The sequence below is a fragment of the Enoplosus armatus genome, chromosome 19 (genome assembly GCF_043641665.1).
Source record: "Enoplosus armatus isolate fEnoArm2 chromosome 19, fEnoArm2.hap1, whole genome shotgun sequence".
In the NCBI taxonomy this organism is placed as follows: Eukaryota; Metazoa; Chordata; class Actinopteri; order Centrarchiformes; family Enoplosidae; genus Enoplosus; species Enoplosus armatus.
The window spans coordinates 12,380,049-12,399,791 of record NC_092198.1 but is presented as its reverse complement, the minus strand read 5'-3'; the positions used below and the strand labels follow the sequence as shown (position 1 = coordinate 12,399,791).

Sequence of the window (19,743 nt, the reverse complement as noted above, 5' to 3'; positions counted from 1 at the left end):
ATGCATCAGACACACTCATGAGACAGAATTTGTTTCCAGAAACTCTCGGCAGAGACATCATCTCAAATTAAAATGATGGATGATGTGGGTGTGCGAATGTTATTAAGGTTCAAAGTGATACTGCAGGAGGTGATTTATTCATTCCTACCTTGTACAGACTTATACAGCTGTATAAAGGACTTCTAATATTTTATAAAGTAAAGTTTGGTTTGCTCTAAGAGTTTTCTCTCTATTAAGAAAGTGAGCAGCCTAATTCCCTTGAGTACATTTCTAGTCTACCGTAATGACAGGGATACAGAATCACAGTAAATGACCTCGGGAAGGACGGGCATCAGACACCCAGAGGACATGGAGAGAAAGTTTAGCAGTGAAACTTTTCCCTAACCTTGTTGTCAGCAAGCTGTTTAGTCAGGGGATCTCTGGACTGCTGAAGAAGGTTGTGGAAACGTCCTTCGTTGTGTCCAATGAGAGCTTTCACCTCCTTCCTCTGCTCCTCCCACTGGTTGCTGTGGCCAATCATGTTGTCCAGCTGCTGGAGCCGTGCCTCAACACCATACTGAGTGCTGTCCCACTGGCTGCGTACCCTCTCCACTAGGGACAGAGACAGATACATATCAATATATCAAAAATCCTCAAAAGAAATCTCTGAAATGTTTCTGATGTCTGTCTTTATCTTTTTTTTCAAACTATTCAGAAGCTTTCTAGTGTGATCTTCCTGCTTTGTACGTACGTTTCTCAGTAATGGATGTGCGAACATCCAGATTAGAGGTCTTGTTTTTGATGTTCTGTGCCAGGGTGAAAATGTCCTCTAGCTGGGGGTGACGCTGTTCCAGGTCACTCTTCGTCACCTGCCAGGACAAGGCGAAAATACACACAGACACAGTCAGATGGAGAGTATAGCTCATAGGATTGTATTTGGCAGTTCAATTGTACAAAAAAACATGTACTACTCCATTAAAAAATGTTCATACAAACATATCCACAACTCCTCTCCGTCTGTCCTCTCTGCTCCCCATTTCTCACCTGAAGACGTCCCATAGTGGTCCTGATCTCCTCCGTGTCCCCCACAGTTACAATATTTGACTTGAGCATCTGTGTGATGAGCAGAAGCCAGTCCGCCAGTTCGGTGGCTGTCTCGTTGAGGTCGGTGGGCGCCACGGTGTCTGGTGTGTGCGGGGTTTGGTGGTGGGGGTCCTCGCTCACCAGGCTGGCCATCTGCACGGCTGAGGGAACCGAAGACACTGGAGCAGGGGCGAAAAAAGGCAGGGAATTCAAGGCAAGTAATGTTGACATATAGAGCTTCTTTAAAAGGAAATGATGCAATGAACATTAAAGATGTTAAAGTGAGAGAGGAGGTGCTGTCAAATAGCTCTCAGAGGATAGTGGCATCACACTAAATCATGATGAATGAGGCACCGGGGCTTGTTTTAGTGTTACACAACCAGGACTTTGTTGCTCACCTCTTATTTGTTATTTCATCATGCATTTTCATGCTCCAGATCAAGCCAAGTCAATAAGGAATTTCAAATCAGCCACCTGAGTACTTATTACCTCTAATACGAGTACATCTCATTTTCTCTGTCTCATTGCAGGCTTAACACTTCATTGAAACCATGTTAAGACTTTTCATCCCTACATCATTGGTGTATTATAAAGATGGAGCTTGTGATACAGAAATGAGACAAATCCTGATATTAAACAAGTGCATAACTAGACATGTTTACCAAGCTGCTGGTGCTGGACCACATGTTGGTGCTGTGTCCATGGAGAGACAGGTGGCTGGAGAGATTCCCTCAGTCGACCATCCAGAGCTTTCCAATCAGCTGCAAGCTCCTCTACCTTACTCTATACACAGGGAGCATGTATATAATTAATGACTGACAACAGGAAACAGAGTGGATACACTCCATTTTAATAAAACAGCCAATTAATTTTGCATAAAACTACCTAAGGTGGGGTCGTGGCACTTTAACAGTGCAATACGGTATAATTACATGCTATAAGCATACAAGCATACAAGCTACAAACATGCTACAGTACAATTTCCCCCCGGGGATCAATAAAGTATTTCTGATTCTGATTCTGATACAATTAGCAGTATTTCTTTATTTAACCATGTCACTACGGAAACTGGGACCTTTTCCTGAGGCAACAGTTGCTGTCGTCTCTGTAACTCTATAGAATGAGCCAACAGGTCCTCCAGGTCCTTCTTCCTGTCCTTCATGGAGGCCTCCAGAGCCTGCAACAGGTGAGAACTCATTTTAGGTACAACATTTGTGTCTGTGACAAATGGATTTTTAGTGAGGTTAGGTGTGTTGGTTCCTATGATGTATTCAGATGATCTACCTGCGCCTGGCCAGGGCTGAGGCCTCTGGTCATGATTGTCTGGTGTGTGACGACGACCCAGTCAGTAAGTCTGTTCATCCGGTCCTGGAACTGGGCATGACTTTGCAGGTTGGTTTCCACCTCCCCCACTTTGTCCAACAACTCATGGGTCACCTGCAGAGGAAAGGGGGCGTATAAAATGAGCGATGAAGAGAGAGACAGCAGAGAAGGAAAATAACAAACTAATAAAAATCAATGTTAAAAGTTAGAATATATATATAATAGCTTGGATGTAGTGTTGGTACGACTCTCACCTTGCTCCAGTTGAGGTTGATGGCTCTCAGTTTGCCGACATGCTGGTCTCTGCTCTGAAGGCTCACACTTGGACTGGCCAGGATCTGAGGGGCGTGCTTGTTAAGCCATCCGAGACGTTCATTCTGTGCATCCATTTCCTCGGCAAGGGCCTGCAAGGAAAAGAAAGCACTGACCCTTAAATCCACGAAGATGGATTGATTCGATGAAGTCAAACAAAACGAGAGTAAAATAAGTAAAAGGAAATTAAGACGTGATACTGTGAAGGTCAGAAGAAGAACATAGAGTTGTTCCATATTGCCGCATAACATCATTCATTGTACTTTTCACAATGTGTCTCCACAGAAGAAAAGTCTGAGGTTGTTGTCAGGAAAGAATGAAGACAGAAAACATTGAGTTATTGTATTTCCTTCAACAAAATAGCATTTTTGAAAACAAGATATGTGAGAGTTCTTTCTGTGAATGTTTGGGTTTGACAGGTTTTGCTTGTGATTGAGACACAGAGAGCAACTTGTGTCTACAGTGAAGCAAACAGGGAAAAGAAACAAATGAAAACACAAGATGGTCAGAGCTGACCATAAAAGTGAAAGCTGAATCTACCAGGCTCTGGAGCAGAAATAGAAATCTCTGCACGCCCATGAATCACACAACTTGAGCATGTTTGGGGACTTGCTGTACCTTAAGTTCTTTGAGGTTCTTGTCCGTGGCAGTGACAGGCAAAGAGCTGACAGCGTTTTCTGCCTGCTCCAACCATACAGCCAGCTCCTCACGTCTCCTCACCAGGTCTGACAGGGCCGGGTCCCCTCCAGCCAGCCTGTACACACACAAACACACACACACATACATTATCTACTCAGATTAGGATCTCCATAAACCGCATGTTGCAGGCATAATCCTAAAAATTTACATTTAAATGAATGATTGACCACACTGATAAAAAAATGAAGACTGTCAGTGATGGAGGGGGAGCGCTCACCTCTGTGCTACATTATACTGTAAAACCAAATGTTGTAAAGTCAAGACACAGCAATGATATGTATCATATGAGTCGAAATCCACGTTTGACCACGTGCCCTTAATCTTTTCAACCCATATGTGACGTAACATCCTGTGTGTTTCCGAGGAAACATTACCTGCGCTGCCTCTCAAGGACCTGGCGGTTGACAGCTCTCCAACGCTGACCAAGGGTGTCTAGCTTCTCTTCAAGCAGGGATCCGTCAGGGGATGACAGCTGCCCAATTATCTGCTCCCCAGTGCGGGTCAGTACAGCCAGGACAGGCTGGTGGCTGGAAAGACCTTCCTCTAGCTCCTAAAATATGTATAAAGGAATGAAAGAGAGCATGAGGGATAGTGACAGAGGAAAAAACACACAAAAAAAGGTGGAATCAGGGATCAATCAAACAGCATAAGCCGATTCACTCAGGGCCAAATCCCCTGCTCAAGACCATCTCTCCAAGCAAATCTGTGATTGACATGTTGGCATGATTTGTGGCACATCAAGATTTAAGCTGCCAAATCTCTACTTCCACTAAGAGAGATTTAACTTGCCGAGACCTGTAAAGTAGGGTGAGTGATTGTTAAGTCCGCTAAAGGGTGAATCAGCTAATTGATCTCTCAATTCCCATCCACTTGATCCCTCATCTCATTCTCAGCAACTGTAGAAACATGTAAAGGAGCTAGACAGATGGAGTATAGCTCCAGCTTTGCAAATCACACTGATAAAGGTGTTAATGGTGGTGGTGCTGTCAATGATAATGCAGCGGCTTCAGAGAATTTAATTCCCCTTGGAAATGAAATTGCTGCTTTAGTAATCAAACAAAGCAAAATCAGAGCCCCCTTCTCATCTTACTCTTCAGTTCACTTGCTCCATTTCTCGCTCTGCATAATGAACAGTTAGATGTGCAGTGTGTTTGTTTATTCAGTACAGTACAGCACCGATTTCTTTCCCCTTGGCGAACAAAATGCAATTATTTCCTGTCTAACATTTCCAACCATCTAGCTGCTTATATTTCAAACATATAAATACTGCATCCTGGGAAGGTAATAATCTTGCTTTGAGCTTGTGAACATATGGGATATTGTGGGTCTATATTTAAATAATTCGAGTTTATAAAGATAAAGGTGGAATGCATGAAGGTTTTCTATAATGTCATAAAAATATGTAAAAATACAAATCAATATTCTGCACTTGGTGTGACCAAATGCACATGTAAAAATCATGTGAAATACTGCAGCCTACATGTAAATTCCGGCAGTCACACATATTCAGACCTCCAAGTGCTCCTTCACCCTCCACTGACCTCTTGGTGTTGTCGTGCAGAGTCTAGATCCAGCTGTCCATCAGGGCCAACACTCTCGGACAGCAGAGTCTCTGTATCGGTCAGCCACTGGCTCAGGTCATTGGTGTCACAGTGGAACTGCCTCCACTCCTCTATGGCGCGGTCAAAACTCCTGCAGCAGATCAAAGAAACACACACGTCACACTATTGCCATCGATCTACAGGCAGCGGCAACACAGCCAAGGTGTGCAGCAATGCACTAACAAAGGCGGGGAAGAAGAAGGCCGCTAGCAAGTAAACATGGGTGTAAATAATGCAATGTTTTATGAGGAAGGAAAGGCATTCAACATGTTTGTTAGACCTCAAGGACACACACACACACACACACACACACTTTTACTGAGTAACACTGAATGTAAACATAACTTTGGTTTGTTTACAAGAATACTCCACAGGGCTCCTTTAACGCAGACAGCTGAAGCCTCATATAAGCTTCAGAAAAAAACTTTGAATATATTTTTGCACAAAAGGAGGACTGTGGATTTTGTCCGCTCACTTATCAGGAAGGGGTCTTTTCTGGCCAGTATGAACAAGGACCTGACTATTGATTTAAGACAGAAAATTGCAAACCTGTCCTTTAAGTACAAAGTTGTATGTGCAGGTGTATGTATAACACCTGCAGAAGGGAGGTAGTGTATGCACATCTGAAAACTGGGCTTGGTCCAAAAGTGCATGCTGGTTTGTGTGTGTGTGTCACACAGTACCTATGATTAATGATCCTGATGTTTGTGTGTGGATATTTTTTTTTTTTTTTTTAACAACACACAAATGCAAATCTCCACACTGTGGAAGTCCACTCACTTTCCTTAATAAAAGGCAGAGATACAATTACCAACAATAATCTTTTTAAGAATCTTTTTCATTTTTCTTCTTTAACTTAAAGCTCAGTCGATTTCATAGCGTTCTTGATTTGAATGATGACAGTGGATTCTGGCTTTGATTGCTACTTAATAACTAATTACAAATATTTTCTTTACCACTTTGCTCTTGTTTAAGTCTGAGTGGGCTTAATATAGAAAGGAATGAGAAATGGAGGAATTCTGGTCTCTTACAGTACAATGGTGTTTACCCACTGAGAAATTCTACAGTTTGTGATAAGGAAAAATGGCACAGTTGACCTCTATTAAACACCAGAAAATGTCATAACAATCAGGAACACCTGACAACACTGGAAAGTTCACATAGACGCTACTGAATAAATCAGCATAGACCGAGAGCCTGATTACTTAAAACGCCTAATACAAAAAACAGATCTTTATCGCGTTGATGGTCGGCATGAGGGCTATTTCCTCTTACAGCGACGCTCGGAGCACAACAAATCTGATCAGAGAGACAAGGTGAGGAAATTAGTTTTGGATGAACAATTTTACAAAATATACTCCATTCTTCCGATTTTTAATGACCCCCAGAGGTTATTGTGATTACAGATGGAGTGCTTCAGCATTTGTGTGCAATCTTCAAAATTAGCTTACTAGTTTATTCTAGCACGTGCACTTACTGTGCTCAGCAATTGTAGACTGTTTATGCCCTAGGAATTATGTTGATGTTAGTCAAGGTCACCCAGTGTGTGTGTGTGTGTGTGTGGGTGCATGTGTGTCAGTAAGTGAATGAGTGAGTGAATATGTGAATAGGCATGAGACTGTTTATGCCCAAGGAATTGTTTTGATAGTAATCAAGGTCAATGTATGTGTGTGTGTGTGTGTGTGTGTGTGTGTGTGTGTGTGTGTGTAGGGTGCTTGATTGTCCTGGTCTATCTCTCTATCGTTTCCTGCTGTCTCCTGACTTGCAGACAGCTGGCATTTAATGTCCCTGCAGCTCCGACCACATATCAAGATACACACATTCACATCTGAAAATAGCAGCTAGTTCGCTTACTCTCTTCTACTTCCTGTGAAAGACTTGTTCAAGTTTGATTCTGACGTCTAGTCGATCAGTGCATATACAATGTGGTCTGTTGTGCTGGTTGTGTGTGAAGTTGGTGCACGCACCCCTTGCGGTGGCTGTACATGCGGTTGAGGCGGTCCCACTCTGCGTTGAGCTGTGTGAGGGAGTCTCCAATCTGGGCGACCTCAGCCGGCGAAGCATCCCGAATGGCATCAGGCTGGCGCTCATGGATGCCTGTGACCTGCTCACTAAGACGCTCTAGATTCTCTTTGATATTCTGTGAAAAGAAAAAAGGAGGATGAAGGAAAAGAGACAGATTAAAGCCCTATGAAGTTCACACAGCAAATGAGATGTTAAGTGGCGCTAGCAGAAGAAAATCGCATCACTTCAATTGTGACAGCTGATTATTTGAGACAGTCGGACATTAATATTCTGCTGATCACTTCTAAAGAAAAGACACATTTGGCCCCCGGTCTTATTCCAGAGCTTAATCCTTTATGGCACTGTGTTCTTCTTGTTTAACTTTGGAATACTACAATACAAAAAGCAAACACAGTGCAATATCACAGATAATTTTTGGGACATGTTTACAATGACAATCTTTTAAACTTAGCAGGTTGGGTTATACGAGTGACGACCCACCCTCAGTGTGTCCTCCTGGCTAGAAAAGTTTTCGTAGAGCCCCCCGCTGAGCTCAGAGGAGTTCAGAAGCAACTCGTTGTCTGCCATGGCGAGGAGCACTTTGTTGATGTCCAACAGGTAGTCGGAGGGACTCAGTGAAGGAGCTCTGCTACGCTCCACTGAAGACATCTCCTACACCACACAGGAGCAGGAGAAAAACACAGGGCAGAGGGAAGTGAGAGAGGAAAAGTGTATAATATTAACATATAGTGCCACATGATAATACAACATGTCACACTATACTGAACTAACACTACAGTCAACCCAATCAAGCACTTACAGTGAAAGACACAATTCCATGATTAAAGTGACATCCTAGTCAGTGTCTGTGTACAGAACACGTGCTTACGCATGTGTGAATCCCTCACCTCGACTGAAAACTCTCTTATCTGCTCTGTGAAGGTGTAAGTAGACGACGACTCCTCCACCTGCCTGATTCGTAGCACCCTCAACTCCTAAAACAGGCAAACACACACACATTAAGCAAACTGCAAACACAATATGACAGATAGCTACATTTTCTTAGATAAAAAAAAACATTCCCATATAAACCCTGCTTACGAAAGACACAGCATATTTTTTGATGCATCTCACCCTGTGAGCAGAATATTGGCTCTGCAGCCGGAGCAGCAGAAGTCTCAACTCCTCCCTCTGGCCCTCGTCTGAAGTATGTTGCAGCAGTTCTTCTCCTCTTCTCAGCAAGTCCTCCACGCTGGCTTTCTCCTCATCCATCTGATGCAGAGAGACAGATCAAATGAGTTCAAGTTCAAGAGGCTTCGAGTCAGGTCCAACTTATTTGGAGATTGTTTTCTTTTCAAAACTACAGCAATCTTCAACTCATCTTGAATCTATCAATTCAGTTAGCATAGAAAATAAAAACCTACACACCAGAAACTGTCATTAGCTGCAAGTTGCTCCTTTGCTAAACAAGCAACAAGTTGCTCAGACGCTGTAGACGCTTCTCGGGAAAATACCGTTTAAAACACAAGAGCTTCCTGACTGAAACACTGACCTTGCTTTGGACTGGTCAGGTTTGTTTAACGTCATAAACCTTGATAACACAGCTTGAATTCCAAACTTGCTAGGCCTTGAAATGCCCAATCAAAGCTAGTCTTATCAGGTGGCAGCTTTATATAGCCTGTGGCTCATAGAAAATCTCATTCTCAGAACGAGAATAATAAGCAACCTGGGGCATTTTTTTCCTGTGTGTTTTCAAATTTCTCTGGGAAATTGCTGGAAGGCTAACCTTAACAGAAACCAAACAATGGACAGAGCACTTATTTCCCTTTCTGTAATACTACAACATGTGGGGATCTATTTGATATATCTCATAATATTAGCATAATTATCAATCATCATCATTGTGAGTACGGTTTCTTTGAAAGAAAACAAAACAAAAATGCCACAAAAGGATGAAAATGAGAGGTGACCTTGTGTACCTTCTCATCATCCAAGACGATTGCTGGGTCCTGCTGCTGCTGGAGGGCCCTCAGTGTGTCCTGGAGCTCTGCCTCGAGCTCCTTCACCTCACTGAGGACCAGAGCATCAGCGGGACGACTGCGACTCTGACTCTCTGCTCGAATCTCCGGGCTGTGGATGACCTGATGAGACAGAGCAAAAACACACCTCAGGTCAAACAGGTAGAATAACTGCAATTATATGACTGCCCGAGTGTTCAGTTGTGGTAGCATTTGTGATAATACACTGACTCCAAATGCAGTATTTTCTCTAAAAAGTCTATTTGAATGTAGTTTGGATGACAATGAAAGAAAAAGTTTCTTGTACCTGCTGAGAGACGTGCTGGTTCAACTCCACACCACCAGACTCCAGACTGGTCATCATCTGAAAGCCAAAAGACAAGGAACAGACAGAGTGACTTTACAGACTATACCACATGCTTCGTTGTAACCTGTTTTGTGCGTACAGCAGGTTTAAATTCCACAATGAATCCACATTAGTAAAAGGTGATAATAGATGTTGGTTTACATACAGTTTGCGCTTTCATACCTTGGCAGTTTTAATGTGTTGGGAAACTTTGTCGAAGTTGCAGTTGAGCTCAGCCAGTTTGGGCTCCACCACATCTCGGCAGGCGGGCCCCCTGCTGGTCATCAGGATGATAGCCTGGTCCTTCACGTTGTCCACACGCAGACTGATGTCCTCCAGCTCCTCTAGCATATGCTGAGGACAGACCACAGTGTAGCTGGTCATATATTTATATATTTATTCATCAGTTTATGCTATCAGTCATCCTCTCTCAGACTGGATGGCAGTGTAGCCTTGTTTCGGACCAAAGAGCTTAGCACAGCATGTACTGATGTACTGTGAAGGTTAACAGGCCCAGCCACCAGCTGATATTTAGTGGAGACCTTCAGTTGTCATGGTGGGAAAAGGGGAAGGGTTAAGAATTTAATATAACTGCAAGATAAATTATTTGACACTCCCATAAAAAGGCTCAACTTCTCCTCTTTCCTCATTTAGCCTAAAAGAATAGACAAAATCCAAATAGTGTCCAAATATGTGTCCTTCTAGAAAATTCCCATCTTAGCAACAGTGGACAATCCAAAATGAGGGCATTTAGCATTAAAATCTCTCTATAACACAAGGTAACAGGAAGGGGATTTCCTTGATGGATTCCAGCAGAATGCATTTCCTTGCCAAAGGAAGTGATTTCCATAATGCAGTTCTAAATGACGCATGTCATGGTATAAGCTCTGCCAGTTTTTTACATATTTTCAGACTTTATAGTCAATGAAAAATAGTATAAACTAATGACTTTGTAATGATAATATGGAAAAAGACTGGTAACTTCACAAGTTTTAGCTATCCTTTATGTGCCAGGTGTACCGTATCCACTCTCACTTTATTCATACTGATGTTTTCTCTCTCACAATGTGATGACTCCATCTGCTTTACCTTCACCACATTTTCCCTCTCTGTCGGGGCGAGCCGCTCGGCCTCGTCCAGGTGGATCTGGGTCTGGTAGAGCCAGGTGCTGATGTGAGCCAAGTTCTCATCAAAAATTTCCACTTCATTCTGGTGACTCTGCAGACATGCAATTAAAAAAACAAAGGCTCAGTGTTTCCATTAGGAGACAAAACATGAATTACTGTTAAAGGTCCTCCTGTGTTTTCCTCATTTTCTACTTAATCTAAAACAAAGAGAATTTCTGAGCTTTCATAACCTTTAAATGACTTGCTGCAGTGCACAATTACAGGAAGAAACACTTCTTGGTCTTTTGTTCAAATGGTAAATATGTTTTTTACTGAAGAGGTGATTTGCGTGTCCTTGTTTTGTTCTTGATTTTTAGTTTCTTTGCCACTACTACTGCAATCATTTGACTTACACAGAATAATGAGGAAATGTTTTATTGGTGTTGTAATTCCTTCAAAGAAATAATTTTTTTTATCTTTCAAAGGTTGGGAAAAACAACTTTAAATTCAATGAACTTTAGAATTTCAAAACATATCACTTAAATTATTCCAGCACATTTGATATGTCTTATAAATGCAGTAGTAATTGGAAGAATTCTCATTACCCAGAATAATTGCATGCTAAAGGGTACAACTAAGACAAAATACATTTATTCACCTCTGTGCCTTTGTTCACTTGTTCACAAGTAAGTCTTGTTTAAGCATATAACTATAAAACTTAAAGCAGGTGGGAGAATCTACTTACTCAGAAAACCTAAATAAACAACACAGCAACTCTTTATTTATTAAGCCTTACTGTGTAAAATATCTGCACTCACCAGCACAGCACTAAGCCAGTCCTCGGTCCAGGTGCGGACGCGGCCCCAGCCTTCATTGAGGCCACAGAGTTTGTCCTCCAACTGAGCCTCGCTGCCCTCCACCAGAGTCTGCAGACCAGCGCTGGTCTCCGTCAGGCTGGACAGCTCCACCTTACGACGCTCCGACTCCTTCAGCAGGCCCTGGTGGACGGACACACACACACACACACAATATACAGTATATTAAACGGGTTCATGTTTCAACAATTTATTGCCATATCAGCTAGCTGTTGATATGAGTTATTGCACAACACACATGCTGTTAAAGACTGTGACTAAAATTCATACTGTTTCAGTTTTAATACTGTCGCTGCTTCTTTTGAGTCAAGGGGTCAAAAAGGGGGTCGGTTTAGTTTGTGGGATCATATAAAAGTTTCAGTCTCTCAGAGAGAGGAGAGTGCCACTGAAAAGACAAAAACAGTGATACAACTCTGAAGACTTCTTCTCCTTTTAAAGGGTGGATATGGATTCATTCAGCGCATTTTAACACTGAAGCATTCCCAATAGTCCCGCAGTTGTCCTCTTTTCATAAATCATATCCAGACAGAGAGCGATTGGTGTCTCCATCATACTGTACTTCTGCTCCACCTGCTGGCCAGAAGCAGAAGCACTTCTTTGCTCCTGCTGAGGAGATGTGATAAAAGGTTTGGACAGTTACTCACATTAGCCCATGCAATCTCAGCATCAATGTCAGCTGGCATGTCTTCACAGCTGTTCTTCTGCTGGAGCTGAGCCTCATTGGCTGTCAGCCACTCCTGCAGGGCGGCGCTCTCCTTCTGGAACTTTTGAGATAGAGACAAAGCTTTTTCCAGGTCCTGCTTGCCCTCCGTCACCTGTAAAGAGAAGGGAAATTAAGGTGCCTTTAAGAGATACTTATAATCCAACATGAGCTGCGTTTCGTTTAACAAGAATTAATTTGCTTTAAAAGTTCCCTAAAAAGTTACCTGTGCCCCCAGGTCATTGTAAAGCAGTTTGAGAGCAGTGAGCTGTTCGTCCATGGCCTTGGGGTTCTCCGTCTGCTGTTTCTGCACAATCTGTCGACCTGTTTTTATCACCGTCTCCACCTCCAGCTTCACCTCACTCAGCAACTTGTATAGTTTCTATAAATAAAAAAAGGAAAATGAGCTTATAACTGAGGGTGAAATACTTTTCATGTTTGTGTCTACATGAATAGGTAGCTAGGCTGGCAGATGTTTATGTATCCTTAAACAATTGTATACCCTGTTACATTTGTGCTGTGAACACAGAGCAGTTCACGCAATCAGCAACAAATTAACCATTTGTGTTTGTGTAAAAGAGAGATCAAGAATGTTGTAGCTCTCACCATGCAACCACTGAGGTGGGACTGTATTTTTTCGGGGTCCACATCCCCAACATCCAGAATGTGCAGCTCAGCCTTGGCACCATCCAGGACCCTCTTACAGTCCAACATGCGTTGCTCAAAGTTAGCTGGCTTCTGGAACAGCTGATACTTTGTGGAAATCTCCCGCAGTTTCCTCTGCAGTGGGTGAAGGGAGAGGTTAGTAAAGTTACACATCTGTGTTACAACACAGATAACACACACACTTCTCTTACCATGCTGCCATGATTCTGTATATTTTGTTTATTTTCCACTGCTTGTGAAAAATAATAATAATGTCTAAACAACATAATGGCAATATAAGAATAATAAGTGTTAAATGACAACCTTGGAAACTATTAATCAACTAGATAAACCTTAACCAATATGAAACAAATCATCCATCAGTAAAATGAGTCTGACGCCTCTTATCAATGCTCCACAGAAGAAAGATCTGTATTGCTAGTATTAATTTAATGTCATGATTATGGTACCAGGAGGAGAAACCAGTCTGACATCAGTTTCCTGCAGTTCTTGATGTTCTCCAGTAGGAGTCAGTGTTACCTGTAGCTGGTCCAGCATGGTCCCACCTCGAGCAGCTTTGCCATCAGCGGTGGGGGGAGGCAGGTTGGCCACGTTCCTCCTCCTCATCTCCTCCACTGTCACCTCGTGGGCTGCGATCTCTGCCCCGATGGTCTGAAGGAAAAGTGGATATGAACACATGAGTATATGTACACTCATACAGACAGACCCTCTTACACCTACTGTGTTATGCAAGTGTTGATGTACATTTAACACACTTAGGAGTTGAGGCATGAAGGTGGAAGGAGCCTACAGACAAGTGAGATGATACTTCATGAAGTAAAATCCATCAAGTTTTGGTTCCTCCCCAAGTGTCGCATCTTGTCTGGTAACTCCTCTGGATGTGAGAGTGTGTGTTGTGCACATGCAGTACTGTACCTGTGCCTCCTGTGGGAGCTGGAAAGCGTCGATGCGGTCAGTGAGGTAGGAGGTGAGAGTGTGGTCCAGCTGGCTCAGAGACTCCTGCAGTGTTTGGAGCGCCTGTTCGTTCTCCTTCAGGGTCTGCAGCTGCTGCTCAAGGCTGATCTGCCTGTTCACCGCCTGGAAGACATCAAATCAAGGGTTTGAATATTTCACAGTCAGGGATGTCAATATTCTGATATTCCAGATGAAAGCAACAAAGGGGAAGTTTATAACCTAAAACTGTGGAGAAGACTGAATATAATAGCTGGTATATTTAATATTAACAGCTATACTCAAGAAAGTAATCACCCATCGGAAATACAGGTTTTTCCTATTGTACTTCACTTGATGTGATAATGCAAAGAGAAACCAAATGCTTAAAGACGCTCATAAATATACCGTGTACCAAGCGCAAAATAATCAAATAAGCTTTGTGCTGATATAGTGTAACCTATAATGAAAATGCAAATATTTTTAATATGAAACATCATAAATGTGGTATCATTATCAATTTCAATTTTAATACATTAACTGGTATGGATATGTTTTGGGAAACAAATTTCTACAGTTAAAGCAAATGCATAGGTCTGAAAAAGAAATCCAAACATAGCACATAATGGATGCCTTTTTTCTAACGTAACAAACACACATGCACATCCCACATTTGCTTACACACAAAGACAAGGTCCTGACCTGGTGGTTGAGCTGCTCGTAACGGGAATTGAAGGCCTCTAGTTTTTCGCTAATGAGTTCGTCCAGTATGCCCCCGTCTATCAGCGTCTGACCCAGCTCTCTGATTTGCGTCCGGTTGTCCCCAGGGTGGCGAAGCGCACTCTCCAAAGACTGGTGGTGAATGGAGAAAAGAGTAAATGTATGGGCAAAGAATCAGAAAAATCAAGCAAAAAGGGGAGGAAATTAAGTGAGCATGAGGAAGTGAAATTCCCAGACAACAATAAAATAGTCCTTTGATGAAGCCACAACAAAGATCAAGAAAGGTAAACTGCTTCACAGCTTACAAAAACTAGCTGCAGACACTAGAAAAAAATAGCAAGATTGAAATAGCTAGAAACCACCAGAGAGAAGTGAATTAGTGAAAAACCTAAAGTGTGTGTGTGTATGTGTATGTGTGTGATAGACTGAGAAAGAGCCAAAAGCTGAGCAGACAGATGGAGAGCAGATGCAGGAATTGCTACGTTGGGTGTGTCAGATGGAGGCAAACCGAAAAAAGATGATAACTGAACGAGAAATGAGAGACAAGTGAGAGAGAGAAGCTTGTCGAGTGACGGCACTCGTTTGGATCCAACAGTCATTGTTTACGTGGGGGTCATTAAATGTGCTTTTCCTTCCCGGAGGTAATGGACAGACAGACACAGAGAGAGAGAGAGAGAGAGAGAGAGAACACCCCCACCAAAGGGGTGAGTCTGATTAGGAAACTGGGAGAATGGGAAGGGTGAGGGGTGAGAAGGGGAGGTTTAGAAGAACAGACAGGGAGAGAGAGAGAAAGAGGGTGGGGGAGAGAAAAAACAGCCAAAAACACATAAGGACAAAGAGGAGAGGGGTTGTCTTCAAGGGTCTTCAATTTCTTTCACCACTATGCAATGTTACAGAAGCAGCACTTTGATTAAAGCGAGTTTGACAGTCACGCTGCAGGCAGTCTACAGATATAGTAACAGAGCAAGACAAACCAGAAGAAATTTGGGAGACAAAGTCAAAGACAAAGAGGTCATTAACAGAGTTAGAATATTAAATGGATGGTTTGGTTAATGAAATTTACAATTACAGTTTTCACTTCTTATCCTGTCTCAGACCAATGACTAGACACCATGTTGACTGGTGAGGTGATTCCTGCGTATCTATTGGATCATGCAGCAGCTCCTCTCAAATACAAGGTACAAGAATAAGTACAGAATAAATACAATTCTAAACATGGTCAAAGTTGACTGGTCTAATTAAAAAAATTATTATTTATGAAGTATCTAATTTCCACAATAAGTAAGAACAAAGATTATATGAGGCTTCTTATTCACTTTCTGCGGCCATGGAGGATGAACATGTGCATTTTCATAAAAGCTTTTAAAAGTAAACTATTTTCTATGTTCGTACACACATAATTTTGCACATAAACATGTTGTTACTGAAATTATCTCGATGTACATAAAATGTTTTTGATTTTTTGATCTTGTTTATGTGTTACCAGAAGATGTCTCGAAATATTTGTGATGTTTGATATTTAGAAGGGCCTTGTAATCACATGTGGGATGGGAGAAATGTTTGGCATGACATGTATATAAAAACTAACGATTGTACAATGTAAAGAAAATATGTTAACATTAATTGAGAGCGACAACCGTTCCATGTGAAAGGATGGTGAATCTCCTGTACTTTTGATGCTACTAATTACACAGACATCCAGAAAATGAAGCTCAGCTAAGCTGGTCTCACCCTTAAACATGTTCAAACTGCACGCATAGTAAGGCATCCATGATAATTGTGTCTGTGGGTAAGTAAGAAAAATATAAATATTCCAAAAACCCTTAATGTTCCCTTTAAAAGACTGAGAGAATTAACTGGAGACAAAAGGAAGAAGAAAAACAGTTAACAATAGGATGACAGATGAATTAAATGATATTACAGTAAGTGTGTCTGCATTTGTACCTCAAGAGCTTCATTGACGGCCTCAGTGCTCTCTGGTAGGTTGTCAGTAGCTTGGACCTTCTCCCCCAGAGTGTTGAGCCAACTCTGCTCCATATCCAGATACTGAAGCAGCTCCATCCAACAGGACCAAACCTCCTACAGGGTACACCCCAACACACACATAAACACACACTCAAAAACATTTAAATACAGTTGTGCACAACCAGAGTAACATAAATTACATCACTCTAAAGTGACAGCTCTATTAACTATGCCTTCACTTACAATCTTACAATATGAAAAAAACACTTCACTGTGAGGCATTTTTACAAAAATACTCATTTTAAACTGCAAAACTCTGCAGACAAAGAGGAGATGGTGACTAATGGTCTTCAGGCAAAGAGGATACATGAGCATAAGCACAACTCAGTGACATGTCTGACCTTTACCCTGCAGAGTCTGTTGGATGTAATCAAAAACAGTGCCCCAAACTACAATTTTACACTCACAGATTAGCTCTGAAAACCAGAATTACCACTGCCCTTCCAGCTTCTCTTGTTCCGCGCATGAAAATGAACAAAAGGAGCCCACGAAATGACACATCGCATAAACCTTCATGTCATTCCAATTCTGAACCGTGGGAGTTGCAAGTTGACGGACAAATTGGGCCATTCATGCATAAAATTCAGATTTTTTTATAGGTGAATATGTATCACAACAGCTTTTTATACCCGAAAAAGCTTTTAACCTGAAACTCAAAGCCAACTTAAAGTCCGTATGACCAGGAGCTTCTTCCTTTTCTCTAAAGCTGTGGTGCAACTTGTTTTACAACAATAAAAGCATAGGTGGCCATCATTTTCAACTGAAGCCAGTCCAGTCCTTCATCTTTTAACCTTCTCCGACACAGAGGGACCTCACATCCACACACATTACCTCCAGAGTGTGGCACTTGCTCTTGAAGCGGTCACAGAGCTTGTGGTAATTGGCTAGTACCCCCTCAAGCTCTGAGGTCAGCTCCTGTGCACTGCCTCCACCAGGGGGCGATGTTCTGGAAACCAGCATGTTGATGCTGTCTTTCAGGATCTTTACTTTCACCTCCTTCTGTAGCACATCCTCTTTAGCCCTCTGTGACAGATGAGGACAGGAAAAGAGGACGACAGCAACAGAGGAAGACAGTTACACACAAATAAAGCAGACAACAGTCAAAACCACTTTGTTTATCAGAGGATCCCCATACTTCCCCAAAGTTCCCAAATGTTCCTATTAGCTTATATCCACGCCTCCACTCCCACCTTCATCTCCTCCAGTGACGCCTCCAGCTCCTCAGGACTCTTGTATTCAAAGTCCCTCATGAGAAACTCCTCATCCACCTGGGTCATCCACTCCTGCATCTCCGCCAAGTCCTTCCTCAGATTCACCTGCCTCTCCCGACTCTCTGCCACATGCTCCTGGTGGCTCAGCAGCTGCAGGGAAGCATATGACATCAGGTGTGTAAGTGAAAACAAACAGTTACGTGGCCTCAAATCAATCTCTTCAAAGACCCTATGAGACGTTGAACTACGGAAGAGGTCTTATCTGCTCGTTAGTGCCACTAAAATGTCACTGTGATTATATGAATGAATGCAGGCATACATACACACAACAGAAGAAGCCACATCTTTTTCATACATGAATTGCAGGACATAACAGCACACAATGCTAACAGAGAAAAGTTTTTCCTCACCTGTTTGCTGAGCGCCTCCCATCTGCCCCGGCACTCATCCAACTTATCCTGCCCCCACTTGGCTAGTCCTGGGACTGCAGTCGCCTGTACGGCACTCACATTCTCTCCCATCTGCTTCAATGAACCTTCCACTGACTCCATCTCATTCACATACTCCTTGTTAGCAGAAAGAGAAAATACTTTATTAAAATCCAATTCAGGTATGTGTGAAAGTGAAAAATGCTAAATCTATATTGTCAAATGACTGCAGTCTTCACATAAACAACTTTATTTTAGTAAAGCCATGGTGTCTTTACCATTAGAATGTCAAAATCTGTTGGATAAATTTTTTTTTTTGCATTTTTTGTATTGTCCTCTTACCTTGCACTGGCTAAGCTCTTCCTGTAGACGCTCCTTGTCACCCAACCCCCCGCCATCACGACACAACAGTTCCTCAACAGCATCCAACCAACGTTCCACTTCCACCAAACGCACCTAACATCAGCATTAAACATTAAACATTCAATTAACAACATTCATATTTTAAAAAGTAAAAGACAAAAAAACTTCTATGTGACACGTGTGTGGGGCTTTCTATATCTCTATATCTCTAATTACAGCTACTCTACCTGATTGTCCTTCATGCTACCCACGATGCACTGCAGTGTGCCCAGCTCCTCACGGGCTCTGGAGGAGAGTTGACTCCATCTTTGTAGTTCTGCAGGATCAGAGGCTTGCTGTGTTTGCTCAATCTCTAGACACAGGCCCTGAGGTGAACAAGAGTTCAGGCTTAACATGACATGTCCGAACTGTGCGTGTATAAGTAATGAGCAACCATGGAAACTCTTATTGCCTGTAGAGGAATTTGCCATGAGAAAATGATGCCTTAACATTAACAATAACAATGTTAACCGTGAGTTATCCCCATGGTGAGAAGATGATTCGAGGTCCCCAAACGCTTTGATTGACTGAGAAGTTCTGTAAACGTGTGTGGCTGGATGGCCATATGAGTAGGATAGTTAAGATGGGAAAGTGTCTATGACTTGTGAGTTTATGTCACAGGCTAACCCGAGACGGTCGTTCTGTGCATTGATACACTATACCCATTACATTTGGGATTCTTTATCTTGAACAACGGGCTTTGGCAGATATGAGGCATCCATATTTGATTTTCAGCCATGTCAAATGTATTGAACCTTTAAAAAAAATTGAGTTTCAGGGCACCCTGGTAGCTCACTGGGTGGAGCGTGTACCATATAGACTGAGTCCTTACTGCAGCGGCCCGGGTTTGATTCCAGCCCAGGCCCTTTGCTGCATGTCATCCCCCCTCTCTCTCTCTCTTCTGTATTTCCTGTCACATTCCAAGCGGTCACTATCCAATAATTACAACTTAGATGTTGACGTGAATGCCACTTACAACTTGGAAACTGGTTGTTACAATAACTCAGATAAGACAAATTTGTTTGTTTTGCCACTGTCAATCAGTGAAATAGTGTCAACAGGAATGGGCATCATATCACTGGTGTGCTTTGGGACCTGCTCCTCAAAACATTCCTACGTAGCACTACTACTCCTAAAAACCCATACATAAAGTACATGATATGCAGGGATGTGACAACAATGTAGCACAAATAAAAGTGTTTTTACGAAGGCAGCAATGTGCTGTTACAACCTTCCAATTACATTAACTTCCTTGAACGCAGGTTAATACACACTGGTGATTACATTGCTACTACAGTTTTTTAGATTAATTCAT

The 19,743-nt window shown here is 42.3% G+C and overlaps 1 protein-coding gene across 4 annotated transcripts in view; it reads right to left on the bottom strand.

Moving 5' to 3' along the window:
* utrn (utrophin) overlaps positions 1 to 19,743 on the bottom strand; it is a 158,065-nt gene that overhangs the window by 111,816 nt on the left and 26,506 nt on the right. For 3 of the 4 annotated variants that reach the window (XM_070926097.1, XM_070926100.1, XM_070926101.1), the window contains 31 exons: positions 18,617 to 18,754; positions 18,369 to 18,482; positions 18,009 to 18,164; positions 17,578 to 17,748; positions 17,219 to 17,410; positions 16,307 to 16,441; positions 14,345 to 14,494; positions 13,628 to 13,789; positions 13,232 to 13,363; positions 12,653 to 12,826; positions 12,273 to 12,428; positions 11,991 to 12,161; positions 11,290 to 11,469; positions 10,455 to 10,583; positions 9,549 to 9,719; positions 9,327 to 9,383; positions 8,981 to 9,142; positions 8,136 to 8,273; positions 7,910 to 7,996; positions 7,503 to 7,673; positions 6,965 to 7,137; positions 4,938 to 5,088; positions 3,771 to 3,946; positions 3,316 to 3,451; positions 2,640 to 2,789; positions 2,347 to 2,499; positions 2,138 to 2,239; positions 1,725 to 1,845; positions 1,024 to 1,241; positions 731 to 848; positions 386 to 591 (listed from right to left, as the gene is read on the bottom strand). In XM_070926097.1, the coding sequence (XP_070782198.1) occupies positions 386 to 591; positions 731 to 848; positions 1,024 to 1,241; positions 1,725 to 1,845; positions 2,138 to 2,239; positions 2,347 to 2,499; positions 2,640 to 2,789; positions 3,316 to 3,451; positions 3,771 to 3,946; positions 4,938 to 5,088; positions 6,965 to 7,137; positions 7,503 to 7,673; positions 7,910 to 7,996; positions 8,136 to 8,273; positions 8,981 to 9,142; positions 9,327 to 9,383; positions 9,549 to 9,719; positions 10,455 to 10,583; positions 11,290 to 11,469; positions 11,991 to 12,161; positions 12,273 to 12,428; positions 12,653 to 12,826; positions 13,232 to 13,363; positions 13,628 to 13,789; positions 14,345 to 14,494; positions 16,307 to 16,441; positions 17,219 to 17,410; positions 17,578 to 17,748; positions 18,009 to 18,164; positions 18,369 to 18,482; positions 18,617 to 18,754 (4,650 nt within the window). The remainder of the gene's footprint in view (positions 1 to 385; positions 592 to 730; positions 849 to 1,023; positions 1,242 to 1,724; positions 1,846 to 2,137; positions 2,240 to 2,346; positions 2,500 to 2,639; positions 2,790 to 3,315; positions 3,452 to 3,770; positions 3,947 to 4,937; positions 5,089 to 6,964; positions 7,138 to 7,502; positions 7,674 to 7,909; positions 7,997 to 8,135; positions 8,274 to 8,980; positions 9,143 to 9,326; positions 9,384 to 9,548; positions 9,720 to 10,454; positions 10,584 to 11,289; positions 11,470 to 11,990; positions 12,162 to 12,272; positions 12,429 to 12,652; positions 12,827 to 13,231; positions 13,364 to 13,627; positions 13,790 to 14,344; positions 14,495 to 16,306; positions 16,442 to 17,218; positions 17,411 to 17,577; positions 17,749 to 18,008; positions 18,165 to 18,368; positions 18,483 to 18,616; positions 18,755 to 19,743) is intronic. The other variant, XM_070926098.1, reaches the window with a different exon arrangement.